We start from the raw sequence: 17,595 nt of genomic DNA, 5'->3' as shown, positions 1-17,595 counted from the left end.
CTTTAATTTTAACCATGCCACCAGAATTACAGCTCATGCTAAATTTACTGTCGGAAACGCGGCTCGCGCTGGGTCGATAACTCGTTGATATAACGGTGAACTAGGAGATAGAGAGGTGCTTTTATTGCGTAAAAACGACCAACGGTTCCTAATAATTAATTGAGGATAATGCAATTCAATGAGTTTTTCGACGGCTAGACCAATTGATTAATCATATTAGTAATTGATAATCCGCAATGTTACTCGAGATGTTACTCCATCTCGGAGAGAACATGTTTATCATTCACTGACCTGTACAATCGTCCGAGATTATAATGAGCATTTACGTGACCAGGTTGAGCGTTAATAGCTGCTAGAAAATGATATTCCGCTTGATCATCTATCGTGAGGGTTCCAAGATTATTATGCGCACTGGCGTACCCTGGCCAGAGCCTAGAACAAACAAAGTTACACAATCGATTAGAGAAAATGCCATTTACAAAGTTATTCTTTTATAATATTTAATCCCCGATTATACATTTTCACATTATATCATTAATCCTCATAAAATATCATGTGGCCGAAAATAATAACGATTTATATTTCTTGAAAATAATTTTACTTTTGCAAAAATCTGACTACATCTTTAATTTACTTACTTCATCATATCGTGAGTAACAATTATCATAATATTAATTGTTACTCCGTTATTTCAAACATTACTGAAGATTTTACGGCAGCCATGCAAACCGGTCGCGGTGTGGAATTACTTAAATGAATCATAGATCACGAACAATTGGAGAATCAAGGGAGAAGAATGGTAGAAGAGAAGAGTGAGCTGGCTAAAAAAAAACAGAACGTGAAAGAAAACAAAAGAATAAATTGAACAGACCGCGCGACGGAGGCTCTACAAGCGAGATAATGGATCGGAATTACCCCTGGCCGAATCCATTAGCCTTTGATGGCGTTCGTCATTCTAATGGAATAGTATTTCCGGCTACGAATCGTCACCGAATGCATTTTTAAAATGTTTGCTAGAAATACTATCCGGCAGATAATTAGTCAACATTCTCGTTTAATAGCTACAATTATTAAAGATCTTGTTAATTTATATTATAATAAATTTCAATCAAGGTGCTTTTAGCTCTTTCAATTACCTAAAATTGGAAAAAATTAAAAAAAACATCTCTACAGAAAAATACTATAGTACGTTTAAATATACAGATTCTTGCTCTCATTGTCAGATTGGTTTCCAATATTTGTCGTTAAAACATATAACTTCGATTTTTAAATATTCTCATATGTATATATAGATAAATATGTATCACGATCAAAAAGTACTCTTTTAAGATATTCTAATAGCGAGACATTAAATGAAATTGATCGGATCGACTAGAGAGAACTAGAAATTGGATATATTACATATTGCGCGCGACTTTGGCTCAACATCAAGATGTAACTGTATCGGAAAATATTAGAGGAGGAAGATATCTACCAAGCAAGATGTAAGGTTGGATGTTTCGTAGCGGTATAACGGACCGGCAGGGGGTTACTTCTGAGAGCTCAGTAAGGGACCGTTAAGGGCGAAGAAAAATACGGAGATAGGATTCGTGTAAGAGTTACACAGCGGAATGAGAAAAGCGGATAAAAATCCAACGGAGGAAATCCAACGCTAGTCTGATAACATGATAAAAAAAGATAATTCGGTCAATTTTATATACATATATATATTTTTGGCGAAAGTCTATTTTTATATGTTAATTTTTGGTCAATTTGGTGATGTAATTGCTCTTGAATGATACTTTACAAAATTCGATAAGATACATTCAATAGGAAATTGCGTGAAACATAATTTTGCTATTTCTCGAAATTCTTCATCGAGATACAGTATCGATGAGATGGAAATTTTTCGTCGTGAGCTACGACGCGATCTTGGTTGTAGTTATCAAATTTTCCAGAATTCCTTCCGCCTTAAGATGCAGATATGCCTTGTACCTTGGCTTCTCTGCTTCCAGGAAAGAGGATTGCGTAGAAGGTATGCGTTGCTTCCGTCGAGGATAAGTCACAATCCGTGAAAATACTAAGAGTGTATCTGGGGAGTGAGAATACAAGGCATTGGAGAACGACGGGGAAGTCTATCCGAGTAGTAGGGAACTTGCATGCTTTCCTCCAAGAAAATTCGGAGGATCGCGACGGATTCAGAAGTTGCTAGAACTCGGCACGGCTCGGTGAAAAGCATTGTCCTGTCGAATACGACGAGAATTCTTTCGTGAAGAATTGACGGAAGTTGCCGTTTAGCCAAAGTGAATATCCCGTGAAAAGCGTCGGTGCGTGATCTAACTTGTTTGGAAGACGTTTTAATAGGATCAATTAGGAAGTGAGAAGAGCGAAGTATCCGTAACGAAAAAAATCACTCCCAAGGAGATGATCTGCATGTTCTTCAAGCGCAAGTCCCGAATGACACGGTTGCGAAGAACCGCAGTCATTAATCTGCGAGAGAACTATTCTTCACGCTCGATAACTTTCTTTTAAATTTCAAATTTTGTAAAAATATCTCCATATTTTCTCTTGACTTAATTTTCTATTCCAGTTGAAATATATGTCGAATTTTTCTTTATTTCTATGGATAACAAATGCTTTAAAATTAGCTAGAAAACTTTTAATCTACATCTCCATTTACATTGTTTGTATCTCCAATTACGTATCAATTTTACTATTTTAATTATCTGTCAAAAAATGAGAGAAAGAAATTATTATCATGCTCTTTCCGGTCCATCTCTGAAGTGACATTCGAGATGCGACGCACGTTTCTGAAGATAAACTTAACTCGAGATCGAGTTAAGAGAAAATCAATCAGCTGTTTTGCAAACTTCGTTAAAAGTTTTCGCGTGTGTGCGAGAATGCGAGCATATGTCACTGGATGTGTTTCCTTGAAAATCATGGCTCGAAGAAAGTTGAAGAGAACATACTTTGCGTAGCGGGTTGCTTTACAAATCTTTTTGAAGTGCATGTGATTAAATTGTCACGTCTTTCATGCTTGGCAGGCAAAGCGTTTGATAATCCCGGATTTTCATATCTCATAATCTACATAGGCTATATCAACTCGCTTCGTTGCCCGGTCTCGACACAACATGCTCACTATCCCGTGCAAAACAACCTCGGGCTAGTCGCCTCCATAAAGCTGTACAAAGTTTTAATGAAGGCCATTTTGTCGAATGGCTTAGCTGCGCAACAATTTTTCATTTGTGTCGCACACATAAAAACGTACGCTTCTGGCAATCTATCCGGAAGATATGATCAGTACAAAACTTATAAAAAAATAAAAATTTAATATAAACCTTGTATTACAAGTGACTTGTCCGGGATAAAAAAATGTGGAATAAATTACTAGTAAAATAAGTAAGGTACAAATGAAATTGTCATATATATACATGTACATAAGTATCATATAAAATGTTGCTTTTTATAATACCATAAAAAGATTAAGTACTTTTATTTTTCAACAAGCTATATCAGCACGCTACTAAACAACTTGCATAATGGATAGCAAGTTATTAATCACTAATTTATTGGACCATAATTGTTGGATGATAGCAGAATCGTGAAATTAAAATGTTAAAATAATTAATCGGAAAATAATTGGCCACCAAGGACTTCTTTTCTTCCTTCCAACTCGAGATTCTCTCATGCGACGCATGGAATATGTGCTGTCGAAAACTAGTGTAAAAGATGGAACGCCGTACAGTGGTCTCCGGAGAGGGACGCAGAGAAACCTCGATATTTACACGTCAGGGGTTGCCATCCCCGTAAAGTACCCAGCGGGGTGCCGCGTGCCAGGAGTGTCTCTTTATTGGATAATAAATAACCTGTTTCATTTATAAGAAGGAGATAAAGTGTGGTAGACTATGTTCCCCAGATAGATCCTTCCTCGCCGACTGCCTTCCCATACAGCATCATTTCCCGGAAGTTGAAATTGCCAAGTATACGAACTGTACAGAGAGTACTGTCTAACATTTATTTAAGGTATTCCTTTCATGGAGGAGCGTATTTTGTAGGCGCTTAAGCAGGGCCTCAGCAAACTCTTGTATATTGCATTAAATTTATATAAAATCAAGTTATAATTGATTATTATGTTTAATTATAAAAAAAAAGTGAAAATATTATGTGTATTTAGAAATTTTTTATTTTTCGGTAAATTTTACTGTCAGAACAATATGGCAACGCTGCGCTTTTCAGAACGCCGATTGTAAAATGTGAAGTTGATAACAAAAGTGTCAATGTAAGTGTCAATTTAATTAATCAAAGAATATTGTGACATTTTCTTTTTATCAAAGAGAGATTTTATAATAATAATGAGTGATAAGAAACAAAGTGAGGAGTAATGTGGGCAAAACTAAGGGACAATTTGTGAAAATAAAAGTTGATAATAAACCGTACGTGATGAACTGAAGTGTGACATGAGCGCACAGCTTGCAGCGTTGCCAAATAATTCCTTGAAAGTCGCCATTAAAAATATTCATCTATAAACCACATTTCAAGTCAACTTTTAACATAAATATTTTGTTTAAATATTCGGTGACTCTGTATTTTTATCGGCACTATCGAAAGTATAGAGTTTAGCGAATATGTAGCGCAGTTAATATTTAATATCTTAAATCTTAAGATAAACAAATTATTACATTGAAATGTAGAAAATAGACTTTTTCGATAACGTCACATATAAAATATCGAATTTTCAAAGTCATAATTCTTCTTTATATGTTCGGTAATGTGGTTTAATTTTTTTCTGGCGTAAAGATATGCATTTTAACTCTCTCGTACCAAAAAATCAGTTAATTCTTTTTGGTGTCATAAAAGGAATACCTTAATACGTCTGACATGACGGAGTTCTTTTTGCTACCAAAAAAGTATACGATAAAAGAGAGAAGACAAATGTATGAAATATCAATATCTTCGTAAACAAAAGATAAACTTTTCATAAATTTGCTACAATTTCGCAAACTTAATTATCACCCGATAAAAATAATTACAGAAATAATAAAGTTTAATTTTAACGTTGCTACAGAAAAACAATTAAAAATTAATTTATTTTAGGAGAAAATATAATTCAATATTTTCTATATGCTTATGTACATACAAGGCAATTATATTTAAATTTCGTTAGGTGAAAAAGTAGGTATTCTCCGACATAGACTCATGTAATTATTTCTTTTAATAACAAATAAATAACAAATTAAAATGCTTATTAAAAGGGAAAAAAAAAATCTACAACCTCTGTAATATTACAAAACATTAATTTAAAATAGTTTTATAACATTTTCACTCAAAAGCGAAACAAACAGAGGAACGGTGATTTCAGGCGCATCGGCGCCATAAATTAAATTTAGATTCGAATACCGTGCTCAACGAAGTCGTCGCATCGCAATTTACCGTTGGTATTTCCCGTAAAAGAAAGCTTGACGGCTAATCTAAGATGGTTTAATTCTAGTAAGATTTGTTGTAATTTTCGCTAGACTAGCTTTATGGTGGCAAAGCATTGTAAAGTTAAGACAGTGACGATGCTGGATTTGAAGATTAAAAGAAGAAGTGAGATAAAGAAGTTAGATGGTAACGTATTGTATATATCTATATTCTATATGTCAGATTTTTGTTTGCTAATTTTGTTACATATACGAAACTGCAACTAAAAACACGTTTTGTCTATTCCATAAAAATTAAATAAATATAAATATTTAAATAAATATTAACAATTTTTAAAGATAATATTTATTACCACTTATCACAAATGTGTCGATTGTCACCGTGTACGATTCATATTATTTAAAATTATTTTAATGACTTTTCATGAAAAACTTGAATAATATGTATTAATATAAATGTAGTATAATTCTAAACTGTTGCTAGGGCATTGCTATAAATATCTTTTTGCGAACGTGAAACAATGACGGAACATCGTTGCACTGCGAAGAATCGATGAGCAAACTATAGGCTCGCATTGCTCGTACGTCGGAAACGTTGGTGGATAAATTGACCGCACGGCTTCCCTTTTCATAGCACCCTCCACACTGCGGGTTCATTGTATACATGAACGTTTCACGTTGGCTCAATACGTTTTGATCGATCTGATAGATAGTGCTAAGTTTCGCACGAGCAAGATAATTACATATAATATACATATATGTCAAACAAGTAATAATATGACATTTCAATAACACTTTGCGTAATAGTCTCTATAATAATGACGTAATAACAGTCACAGTCAAGAGCATAGAATACTTTTATGAGCCTTAAGATAATATTACTATTTTAGCTGAACATCATAAATACGCACGAGCTTCATCCGTAGAGCATTATTAAAATCGCAATACTTAGGATACAGCGAACGCTACTAAACAACTATACAAAGTTTCTCGTATAGCTATTACAGTCTTACGCAACGCAACCGCGTCTTATGCAAACTGAATTATGGTAGCTTTATTCCATTATTTTTGTACTGAGCGCAAGAGAGTTCCGCTTTACTCTTTGAACTAATGAGTATACTGTGCAATGAATATACACAATGAACTTTTTAATAACTCTAGTATTTTCCATTTATATTTTTCCATTTATATAAAAAAAAAGTCGTTAACGTTATGGAAGATCAGTATAAAACGATTAAATGTCAATGCGAGAGCTCTCATTTAGATAAAAAGGTAAACCGAGTGTAAAAAGTCATTTGTATTAATTGAATAGCTTTGTATTGCGGATGGCTCTTGCAAAATACACTCGGGGAGCAATACGCAGTAAATTACTGTTAGACTGTCGATATTATTCAGGCAAAGCATCGTCGTATAGCCATGACTCGTTTCTGAATGTTTCCTTCTACGAGCGATTGTCCCGAGAATTTTTATTACGGATCAGCGTATTCAAGGGATTTCCTTCGCACTTGATTTACTGCGAGATACAGGACCTGCACACACTGAGCGTGGTTTTATGCTTTGGGCTGAATAATAGTAAAAGCACGGCGTCGTAAAACTGCAATCAAATAATGCATTATCGTAAATATACGGCTGTATAATGTCCGTGTAAAATTCTGATGGTTTATATATCTCATCCACGGCCGGTATCTACGATCCAGCAACAATGCATCATCTGAAAATGGCGCGTATCGCGATGCTGGTTTTGCCACAAATCATAAATAATGATATCGACTATAACCGAAAATTTTTAAAGCTGATGTACTTTTCAGACAGCCAAATTTCCACACTGCTTATTTAACTAAGTTCTTTCTTCTATTTCTACGTAAAACAATAAATTTTTTTAAGGTTTAAAAGGTGAGAATATTTGGAAGGATTTATTTATTCGCATGATTAATTTAATCGAAGTTCTTTTTTCATACAAAAGGAATATATTTTTAATTATAGATGTGCACGCACATACATTATTATTAAAACAGAAGATTAAAAGATTAAAAGGTTAAAAAGTGATTATGTTTTTACACACACAAAGATACACGCAAAATTGATACAATAAAAGAGATCTGTTAATATAAAGAAAGCAAGAATTAAATCATGAAGTTCTAGCGTTTCGTGGCTATTGACCAAGAGAAGGAAAAAGCGGACTGTTGAGAGAGTAACGTGACTATGTACCAAAATAATCGGAAAGAGAGAAAAGAGAGACGAATGAAAGAGAGCGAAGGAATGCGTTTTCACGATACGGTCTGCTTTTTCCGGCGAATGAAAAGCAAACAGAAAAGTCGCGTCTTACCTCGATTCTATGACGTTCCATCGACCGAGTATGCTCGCCTCTTCTTTCTCATTTCATACCGCTTTTCGCTTTATCCTTCGGTCATAATTCTCAAGACACCTCGCGCCATTCTTTCCACAAATGCAATAAGCGCTACAGAAAGAGAGAGAAAAAGAGAGAAAGATGGGGAACTAGGGGCCTTGGAGTGAATACCTCAAGAGAACTCTATGTTCTTCCGGTGACGCTCAATTATTACTCGTGCACGGACCAGGTCAATCTCAGGCTACTTTAAATTACTTACTCGGCGCGATATTCCGGAGGGAGCAGAAACTTCGTCGTGGATCTCCTCGGGGAAATTTCGTACGACAGATCGAAAACTAATTCGTCGCGCGAGGATCAAAACTAAAGCGGAATGTTGCAGGCAATGAACGGGACGCAGCGAGACGGTGGAAACGCGAGATGTACGAGGAGGATCGAGCCATTATTCTCGAGCGGAGTTTTATGGAATCGCACGTTAGGCGATACGACCGTAAAATGTTATTTCGAGCACGAGGTAAAAGAGAGGAAGGCAGTCTTTCGCCAATCTACGATCCAACGCCACGTTATGCGTCGGCTAAAATAGCGAACGATGCGATGATTTGGCGTACAAAACAAACGGAGGAAATTGCCAGTTAGTTGAAGGTTCGATTTTTCAGAGCCAATATCAGTCGATCCGTAGGGCGCGATGCAACGATGGTAACGAAAAGTGGCGGAAAAGAGGAGCCAGAGTAGAAAGAGAAAGAGAGAAAGAAAGAGAGAGGGAGAGAGGGAGAGAAAAAAAGAAGTGCGACCTGCACAGAACGGTTAGAAAGCTCAGCGTAGGAAATGAGATCTACAAGTGAGCGAACTGGACGAGCGCGGGTGTACCGCCGAAATGCAATTTTCATCCGGCTGCAGCCTCCCGCTTCTGCAACGCAGCGGCTGCAGCTGCTGTCACGCCAACCAATTCTCTCTCTTCCCTTCCCTCCTCATCGATCCTCGGCATTTTTTTTTCCCGCGCCACATCACCATTTCCTCGATATGTTTACCGGACTGATTGCATTCGCGTAGACAAATAATCTGATATTACGATGAAACAATCCAAGCGCGATACGTTGCGAAATGCACGTAGCGCTCGTGCATGGTAACGTGTACAGAGGAACGGCGACGACCCGATTTATCGGTACACCGCAGACGATTGCCCGATGATGAATCGCATGACACATCGCAAAAGTACACGCCACAGAAGTTTGAAACGAGAATGCGTTTATTTTTCCAACAGACGATTATTTTTTGCGTCGCGATGACCCTTGAGCGTTTCTTGTGCTGGACGGGATAACGAAATTCACGAAATACACGTAGGACAAAAATGCGCAGGCAGGAACATAGGAACAGACATGGAGAGGCAGAGAACGAGAGAGAGAAAAAAGAAACGAAATAAAAAAAAAACGAACGACTGGTTACCACTTCATCTCGAGCGCAGTCGAGCTACGGCTAATTAATGCACTTTTGTCGGTTTGCTGCAACCCTGCTCGCGCTATGCACGAGAAACGCGATAGGGGAAAAGGGTAGTTGAGAAGCAGAGAAAAGAGTCTGCATGTCGTAATAAGATTGTGTTATGTTGCCTACCCTTGTATGATATTCTGTCTGTTCTGTCACGCAAAAAGAAATATATAAGCAAATAAAAATAGATCATAATGGTAAAGAAATGAAAATAAAGACGAGATAATAAAACAATACAAATATAAACGTGATTATTTTAAAAGATTTCTGTGATAACATTATTTTATGGAAATTATGAAAACCTAAGGTAGAAAGCAAGCATTTGGCGAGTTGGTTAAAAAAATGCAAATCATGAATTTGCAATTATATTGTGCCGCCGAGTTTATGCATTAATTTACCACCGTCTATATATATATCCCAAAGATGAAAAAATTATTACAAAGTTACAGAAGGTACGAAGCTGAAAGGTGATTAAAATTCCTCAATAATGCTGAAATTTATAAATAAATCTTCTCAATTACTTTTTCTCCCCTTTCATCGTGATATTCTCTATAAAAGTTAAAAAACCGTGCTGGACACAAGCATATGTGTACCGTAACGACACGTTCTTTTACAAAACAACATTCATATTCATGAATTTGTGTTTGATCTCTATTCATCCATAATTTTTATCAAAATTGATACGTAAGTATAAAATAGAATAAACGGGAGATTTTCTATAGAATTTCGATTGATAATTATAAACACTTTTTAGAGCGATTGATCGCAATAGAAACCACTAATTATGCAATAATAGAAAAATTCAAAGTAATTTTGTAACAGAATATCTCAACCAGCTATAACAATAGATACACATTGTTCAGAAACATGTCACCAGAGATGTACTAGAAGTACGCAGTTTACCAAATAGTTGTTTATAAATAATTGATGCAAAAAATTAGTCTCAAAAATATAATTTGATTCATCACATAACACGAAGCAACTACAACTGCGAATTGACGATTATCTGGCACGCTGTTTGTACAACCACCAGACAAGTTTAGAATGTTTAAAGACATTTTTCACATAATTCTGCTTATTTTAGTAAATTGCATTTGCGATCAGAACATTTTTCTTGCGCAAATACATTTTAACAGTGACAGCTCAATATATATGTTACTGTTATTGGAAAAGTTTGAAACGTAAACAATGCTAGAAATGTTATATTTCAAATATTTTTCATTATATGTTTCTAATATTATTTATGTATATCAATAAAATCTCTAATCCTAAAAATATTTCCAATTTTCACTCCATTTCGAGAAGATATACGATAGCCGTGTAACTGGCTACAGCTACGTGAAATACAATTTATCGGATTTAAGAGCCTTCTATACTTGAATTATTTAATTGGGGCGAGTTAGTATGTTGTTATAAATGATGGTTGATACATTTATTTTTGTTAATCTTTTAAAATCTGATGCTTGAAGTAAATATAACCTAGTTATGTATAATATTTTTATAAAATGTTACTCTCGCATATTGCAGTATTAATGTAGCAATTCAATAAGATTTATGATATTTTATGAAATGATGGATTTTATTGCTTCAATTATAACGAAATCGATATAATGTCTTCCATACTTGTGTATATTATTTATTATTAAACTTTTTAATATAAACTTTTATATGTGCAATTTAGTTATTTGGTAGGTAATTGTCAACACAAATATTTATTGAAAAATAATAAATCGATGGTAACGAAATGTAATCAGTTTTGTAGTGTGTAATATTTAAAGCATATCAAAGAAAGAAAACGAATAAAATAATTCATACCCATAATCGGAAACATTTATTAAGGTAGAACTTTAAAAATAAACGGACGATCTAACGAAATCTTCTTATTAATTAATCTCAATTAATATATTAAGAGTAGAATTACTTATTAAAGTATAAAACACAAGAAGCACAGAAAATGTATATGTTGTAATACTTTATATATACATAAAATAATGTGTCTTCTGTTTTAAATTACTGATATATAATATTCTGTGATTCAATACCTTCAAATGTGCAATCTCTCGATTAACACATCAACAACAAACCACAAAGCACTTAAATATTTGTAATGATGTTGATCGTGGTTCCCACGCAAATAAATGAATACCACTTTTGTTCTAACATGCATCTAGAAATTTTATATACGGTGCGAGAAAGAGAAACACACTTACCAGAGGGCCAACTGATAATGGTGAACCGCAAGGTTCGGTTGCGACGTGTCTTTAAGGAAATTAGCGAAGTTGTAATGCATCTTGGCATTGTAGGGTAGAGACCGCAGTCCCGCTCTGAAACAAGGCGATTTGAGGTCAGACGAGACCATCCTCTCGACCTCGACACGACCGTACCACCCTCGTCATCCCATATCTACGTTAGTTATGTTTTGCGACCCCATACATAGGCAATCGGCGCCTGCACCAAGTTCTTGAACGTATATACCACTGGCATTATGCCAGTCTCCTTGTTTAAGTCAGAACTAGGCACTCGCCGTAAATGTCTACGGCATCCTCGCGTGACAAAATCATTTTTGTCGTAATCGCGAGGCTCAGATGAGATTGCGTGCAGTAAGAACGATTATTTATGTTTGTCATTAACGCGAGGATTTTATCCTCGCAAAGCAAGAAAGTTTCTCGAACGATTAATAAAACATGTGACACGTAAATCCGTTATCACGTACTTGATTAAAGTTTCTCTAGATCTCCAATCGTTGTTCCGAAGAACCGTTCTGAAACATCCTAAAACGAGCAGGAGAACTACGCCTGTAGTGATCCAACTTCTCCGTCGTGGTGCAGCGACCCAGCTCACCTGCATACCGTAGACGATCAAAATAATCCACCCAACACTGTAAAATTACATCAAGAATTCATGTCACTCGTTGCAATAAACATCGCGATTTTAGTATTGTTAAGTATAGCACTTTAACAAAATTACCTCGGCGTATATAAAACCCGTTCTGCCACGACAAAACCGACAGTGAAGAAAAGATTGGACGCAAGTAGGAACGGCAGCACCAGAAACATCCAACCAAGAACCAGAGGCGGATGCCTTTGTTGCTAAAAAAGACAGAAAAATATGATATCTTATTTCAGACATTCGTTGATAAATATAGGGTTTAAATCCTCGTTAAATCTAACGCTACTACATCGAAATCTCTTCGAGCAAACTGTTGTGTACATAAGTTTCATCTTTACCGGATGAGTGTACTCGATTAAAGTTTATGTTATACTTGAGTAAGTTTATGTTGCTTTTACGCAACTCGCATACTCGTAAAATTATGATTAAATGCACTCGTAAGTTTTAAACGTATAACGAGTAATGATTTAAAATCATATCTCGATCTGTAACCTCTTAACTTTGGAAAGATAAACTTCAGAGTATCGACAATTTTTTAGAGGAATTTGATGTACAATATATGAATATAATCAATTAATGAACAAAATCGTACGTGATCGTGCTTTAAAACAACAATGCTTTAAAACACTCACCACATTTACAAAGAATAAAAAGTATTACGACTATAATGACAATAAATAGCAGTTTTCAATATTTTATTGAGAAATGAAGAAAAAAATGATTAAGACTTTGATGATGTCATTTTTTCTCTGTTAGAATTTTATTTCATTTAATCCGTATCGTGAAAAATCAAATGATAAAAGTGTAAGCAAAATGTATGTTCAATCATATAAACAATGAAAGAAAACATTTTAAGACTTTTGCGACTAAATCCGCATAAATATGATATATCCGGGCAGCCACTTAAATTAAGCGAAGACTGCACGGGCAACGCTAGAAACTCGAAAAGCAGTCATTGAAATTTCAAACTGTCAGGTTGCTATTTATAAAATATTGACTCGAGCGAGAGTAAGCGACTCAAGCAATGCAGCATAAAAATTTGTGTGCGATTTTATTTTAGCACGTAATTCTCGTCTGGTTTAAAATCTTTATTCAATACTGATATTTTTTTTATTCATTTTATCAGACTATCACAGTGTACAAAAAATAACAAGGTGTTTTGAAACCGAAAATATATCGCACCGTCATGTGATTTTCCGTATCAAATATTCGAACTGATACATTATTATCCGCATATTACACTACGAAATAAATAATACATTTAATACACATCTGATTCCATAATAATCGACAATGTGGATGCTGAATGTTCGTATACAAAGTTATTGCGTAAATCGGAATATCAGAAACATGTATCGCACATAAAATGTAGGTAACCTCAAGAGAAAAGTATATGTTTACAAGACAAATGGAATGCTTCATAAACCTACAGTATTGCACGACACGCACGGATCGTTATCCCACGACGATGAAGAGAACACCGGACTGCGACATGCATCTTCACAGGCACATGCACTACATATGCACTTTCGTGTAAGAAAGAAGATGAAGAGACAGGAAACGGTATATCAAAATGGAAACACATAAAATGACAGACGCGGATTCTAAAGCTCGTGCAATTCATGTCTTTCACGTCGTAGAATTATATGAACGAGAAAAAAAATATATGAGAAAAAGTTTGTACTTCGAAAAATTATTCGAAAATGAACTCGAATGCGAAGAGGCAAAGATGAATGTCACATGGAGCATCAAAAGGAAAATTTCAACAATGGATATTTATGACAAAATTGATTACAATGTAGACGACGAAAAAATAATACCAGCACCTAATTTGCTGGAAAAATAAAACTTGAACAACAATATCGATACGAAAGTAGAGAACATACATATTCACTGATAAAAACAAAGACGAATTTAGCAGATTTTCTGCTTCAACTCTTTTATCGATTAATTTACATCATGAACAAAATATGGAAACAGAAATAAACATTTAACCCCTCGATTATAAAGTCCAATATTCTACTATCTGGAAATGATGGAAGAAATTGAAAAAAAAGCGATGAGGGAAACATATTAATAACAAAAATTTCCACGAGCGTGTCTTCGCGAAAAACTGTGAACATTGATATCGAATATTATCACTCGAGGGATCAGAGTGGTTCAGAGTGTTGCCGCCAACAATGCGACGTCATTCTCGTCGAGTTTATCTGATGAAAAAGGGAGCAAGCATACAAATAATGTGTTCACGTCGCCATCAGTTGATGATGGATCGACACAGTTAAAATGAAAACTGAGAACGACTCTGGCGTTCTAGAAAGGACTCATTCTGTAATTGATAATGATGCGACGTCAACGGAGATTGAGATGGGTTTCAGTGGAATTAAAAGTCATCCACTGGCCGATTTGCTGTTAGCTCATTCATCGGTATTTCATGCGCACTCAAAGACGTATCTAGGGAAATACAAAGTCCATCACAGTATTAGCTGATACCAATGTCCAACTGCTGCTTCAGCCAAACATCTGATGGATGTTAAAACACTGACAAAAAAATCAAAATGAGAATTAAAATCTGAGAGAAAATCAAAAAGTTACCGTAAATGCTGCAGAAACAATTTCAATTAACAATGAGCCTTAATATAATTTATTCAAGATCGCATCACCCGACAACCCGCGGAAAATTATGAATAGCAGAAAGAAACCTATGAACCTAAAGGAAAGTAAAATAAACATAACGTATAAATATAACATATCTAGAAATTAACGATATTGATGATCGTATAATGCGTTGAAGTATTAATATCAAAATATCATAAGTTCGGAAAGAACAGAATTAGTATTAACGACGATTTGGAAGAAACAGAAATTTATTTATAAAGCTGAAGTGTTGGAAAAATTGGAAATAATTATTTCTAATAAACGTGAAAGATAACCAACATAAAAAGAATAATAAATCTGACCAACACAACTTATTGTAGCTACCATAACAAGATTGATCATATAAAAAATGACAATGTAAAAATGACGCGAAAGAAGAGACGTCATAGAATATATGATTTAAATATTCGAAAGGAAGACAAGATAATTATTTGCTTGCTGTTGTCGACAGAAAAAACCAACTCCACGAAATGCGAAATACATGTCAAGAGTTATGGAAGAGGTAACGTCATTCAGCTCATGTACAGAAGTGCAGCACGAACATATTACTTAGCGATTATAAAAGAAGTTGGGAAGTTACTGCGAGCGTCGCGACGTCAGCGCAGCCGATGTCTTTTAGAAAAGTTTGGAACAAATTTCAAGATAAATTAATGCAAGATTTAGTGACATAATTCTTACGGAAAATCACAAATGGAAAGAATAAATTATTGCAAGCTTAAAAAAGCCAACAAATTTCGCGATTTTTAACAATAATAAAACAAGCTAATATAAAAAAATTCACTGTCTGATTCTTATTATGATGCGCACATGGAAAACGAGAATAGAAATGTATCGAAAAGTGACTTTACAAATGACTTTACAGATGTAACTACGTCAGTAAAAGACGTGCAGCATTATCAAAGACGAAACATCAGTACAAAGTGGTATAACAGCAGCATCGTGATCCAATTCACATACAGAAACGCAAGCAAAATACGCGACACAATACAAATCTTCAGCGAGAATCAATAGAAACGATATTCTCCAGTAAAGTAAAAGACCGAGTAGAAGAAAATAAGAATAATAATAAAAGTTCGTTAATAAAAGCGAAGAAAATTTTAAAAGTTACCACAAATACCGTGATATTCGCAAATGCAATATTTCAGAATAATATCGAAAACATAAATAAACAAGATTCATCAAAATTATTGCCATCGTCTAATTTGTACATGAATAAATAATGAATTTTTGTGACAAATCGTATGATATAAACAAGAAACTACGAAAACATAGGTATCCGCGCATAGTCAAAAGCTAAGAAAATTTAAAAAATAATTTAAAAAATTAGAAATTTTAAGAAAAATATTGCATGCAAATTTTCAAGATTAAAAAATAATGAAAATTAGAAACAGTGATAACATGTTTTGAGGAAAGGTCTAAATATAACGAAGCAGCATTAGCGCAAGGAGCAAGCTTAAGCTTAAGGAGGATAATGCATTGAAATGAAATCGTCGGTTAATTCCTTTGCGGATACAAAAAATATGCAGAGAGACAAATCGAAAGAATATATAAGCAGCAAATAAGCAGATCTTCTGCACTGATTATATCTAAGTGGTTAGAACATATACAATAAACATGCTACATAATATATTATTATTTATCGATTGAAATTATTTTAGTAATCCTATTTTCACAGTATAGACTGTTATTTTAACATCATGTTAGGTATGACACCACCGATAGCTATTAAAGATATAGCTCTAGTATGTGACAGTAAGCATCATTATCTTGAAATTTACCAACAATAATTTATTTAATGTGATCACATGTAACTCATATTGTATTCCAAATCTACTAGACAAAATCTTGGAAAGACACTGTCCATATAATATATACATATAATAGAAACTTCCTATATAAAAATACACATGTAACTTCATTTTCTTGGTTTTCTTTGGAAAAATATTGCAAATGTTAATATTCATATTAGGATAAGAAAAAGTCAAATACATATAAGTTGGAGACTTACAATAAGTTGCGAAACCTAATTGCGCAAAGCAATAAATTGTACCAGATGTACACAAAAGACTACAGAATAGAAAGCAATCATATTTTTTTTTTGTAAAAAAATCTTCGAACCCTCTCTTATAAATGCAATGTGTAGATATAGTGCGTAAGAGTCTTAAGGATGACCCCGTTCGAGAAAAAGACGTCTGTTTCCACTTCGTGCCTGCGAAGAGCTAGGTAACTGCCGGCGGCTAGTCAAGCGTGTGAGGTGACATTAAAAGCACAGATATGACCTCTTTGAGGAAAAGTGACATCGACATACAGACAGTGAACCTTAAAGAGGTCATTATGCCGAAGGCTCAACGACCGTCACGGCTGATCCAAAAGACGCAGAAGACAGAAGTGGTTTACGAGATACGCTTTTATCGTTTGACTTCAAGCTTATGTCATGTAGGTACTACGAAACTTCTTTTATGACTCTCGAGCCAAGCACAATTTCATTGTCGGACTATAGCCGACAGGTATTGAGGTACAGGAGTACTACGTTTTTCTTGTGTTACGCCCGGCCCGCGGCAGAAACGTTTAACCGCGGGATGACATTTCGCGGACGATAACTAGTGGTCATTCCGCTTTATGATCTCGTAACGTGACCAATAACGTCGGCGAGTATCTACGATACTGATCACTTGAAAAGAATAACTTTACGTCAATTTGTTATAATAAAGTAAAAGAATTCACGTAAAATTTCTCCGTAAATCTCTCATTAAAGCGTGACTTGATACTGTACTGTAAAGTGAGAATAGTAAACGATGTTTCCAACGCTTACATAGAGGAATATTT

The 17,595-nt window shown here is 34.8% G+C and overlaps 1 protein-coding gene across 1 annotated transcript in view; it reads right to left on the bottom strand.

Moving 5' to 3' along the window:
- Positions 1-17,595, bottom strand: part of LOC112462577 (transmembrane and TPR repeat-containing protein 1-like) — a 120,446-nt gene that overhangs the window by 13,087 nt on the left and 89,764 nt on the right. The window contains exons 8-11 of the mRNA XM_025028444.1: positions 12,193-12,314; positions 11,939-12,103; positions 11,436-11,549; positions 292-432 (exon numbers count right to left, since the gene is read on the bottom strand). Coding sequence (XP_024884212.1) covers positions 292-432; positions 11,436-11,549; positions 11,939-12,103; positions 12,193-12,314 — 542 coding nt within the window. The remainder of the gene's footprint in view (positions 1-291; positions 433-11,435; positions 11,550-11,938; positions 12,104-12,192; positions 12,315-17,595) is intronic.

Source organism: Temnothorax curvispinosus, unplaced genomic scaffold, assembly GCF_003070985.1.
Source record: "Temnothorax curvispinosus isolate PA1 unplaced genomic scaffold, ASM307098v1 QBEX01012529.1, whole genome shotgun sequence".
Taxonomy (NCBI): domain Eukaryota; kingdom Metazoa; phylum Arthropoda; class Insecta; order Hymenoptera; family Formicidae; genus Temnothorax; species Temnothorax curvispinosus.
Note: the sequence above shows the minus strand (reverse complement) of the source record. Positions and strands in the feature narration are given on the sequence as shown.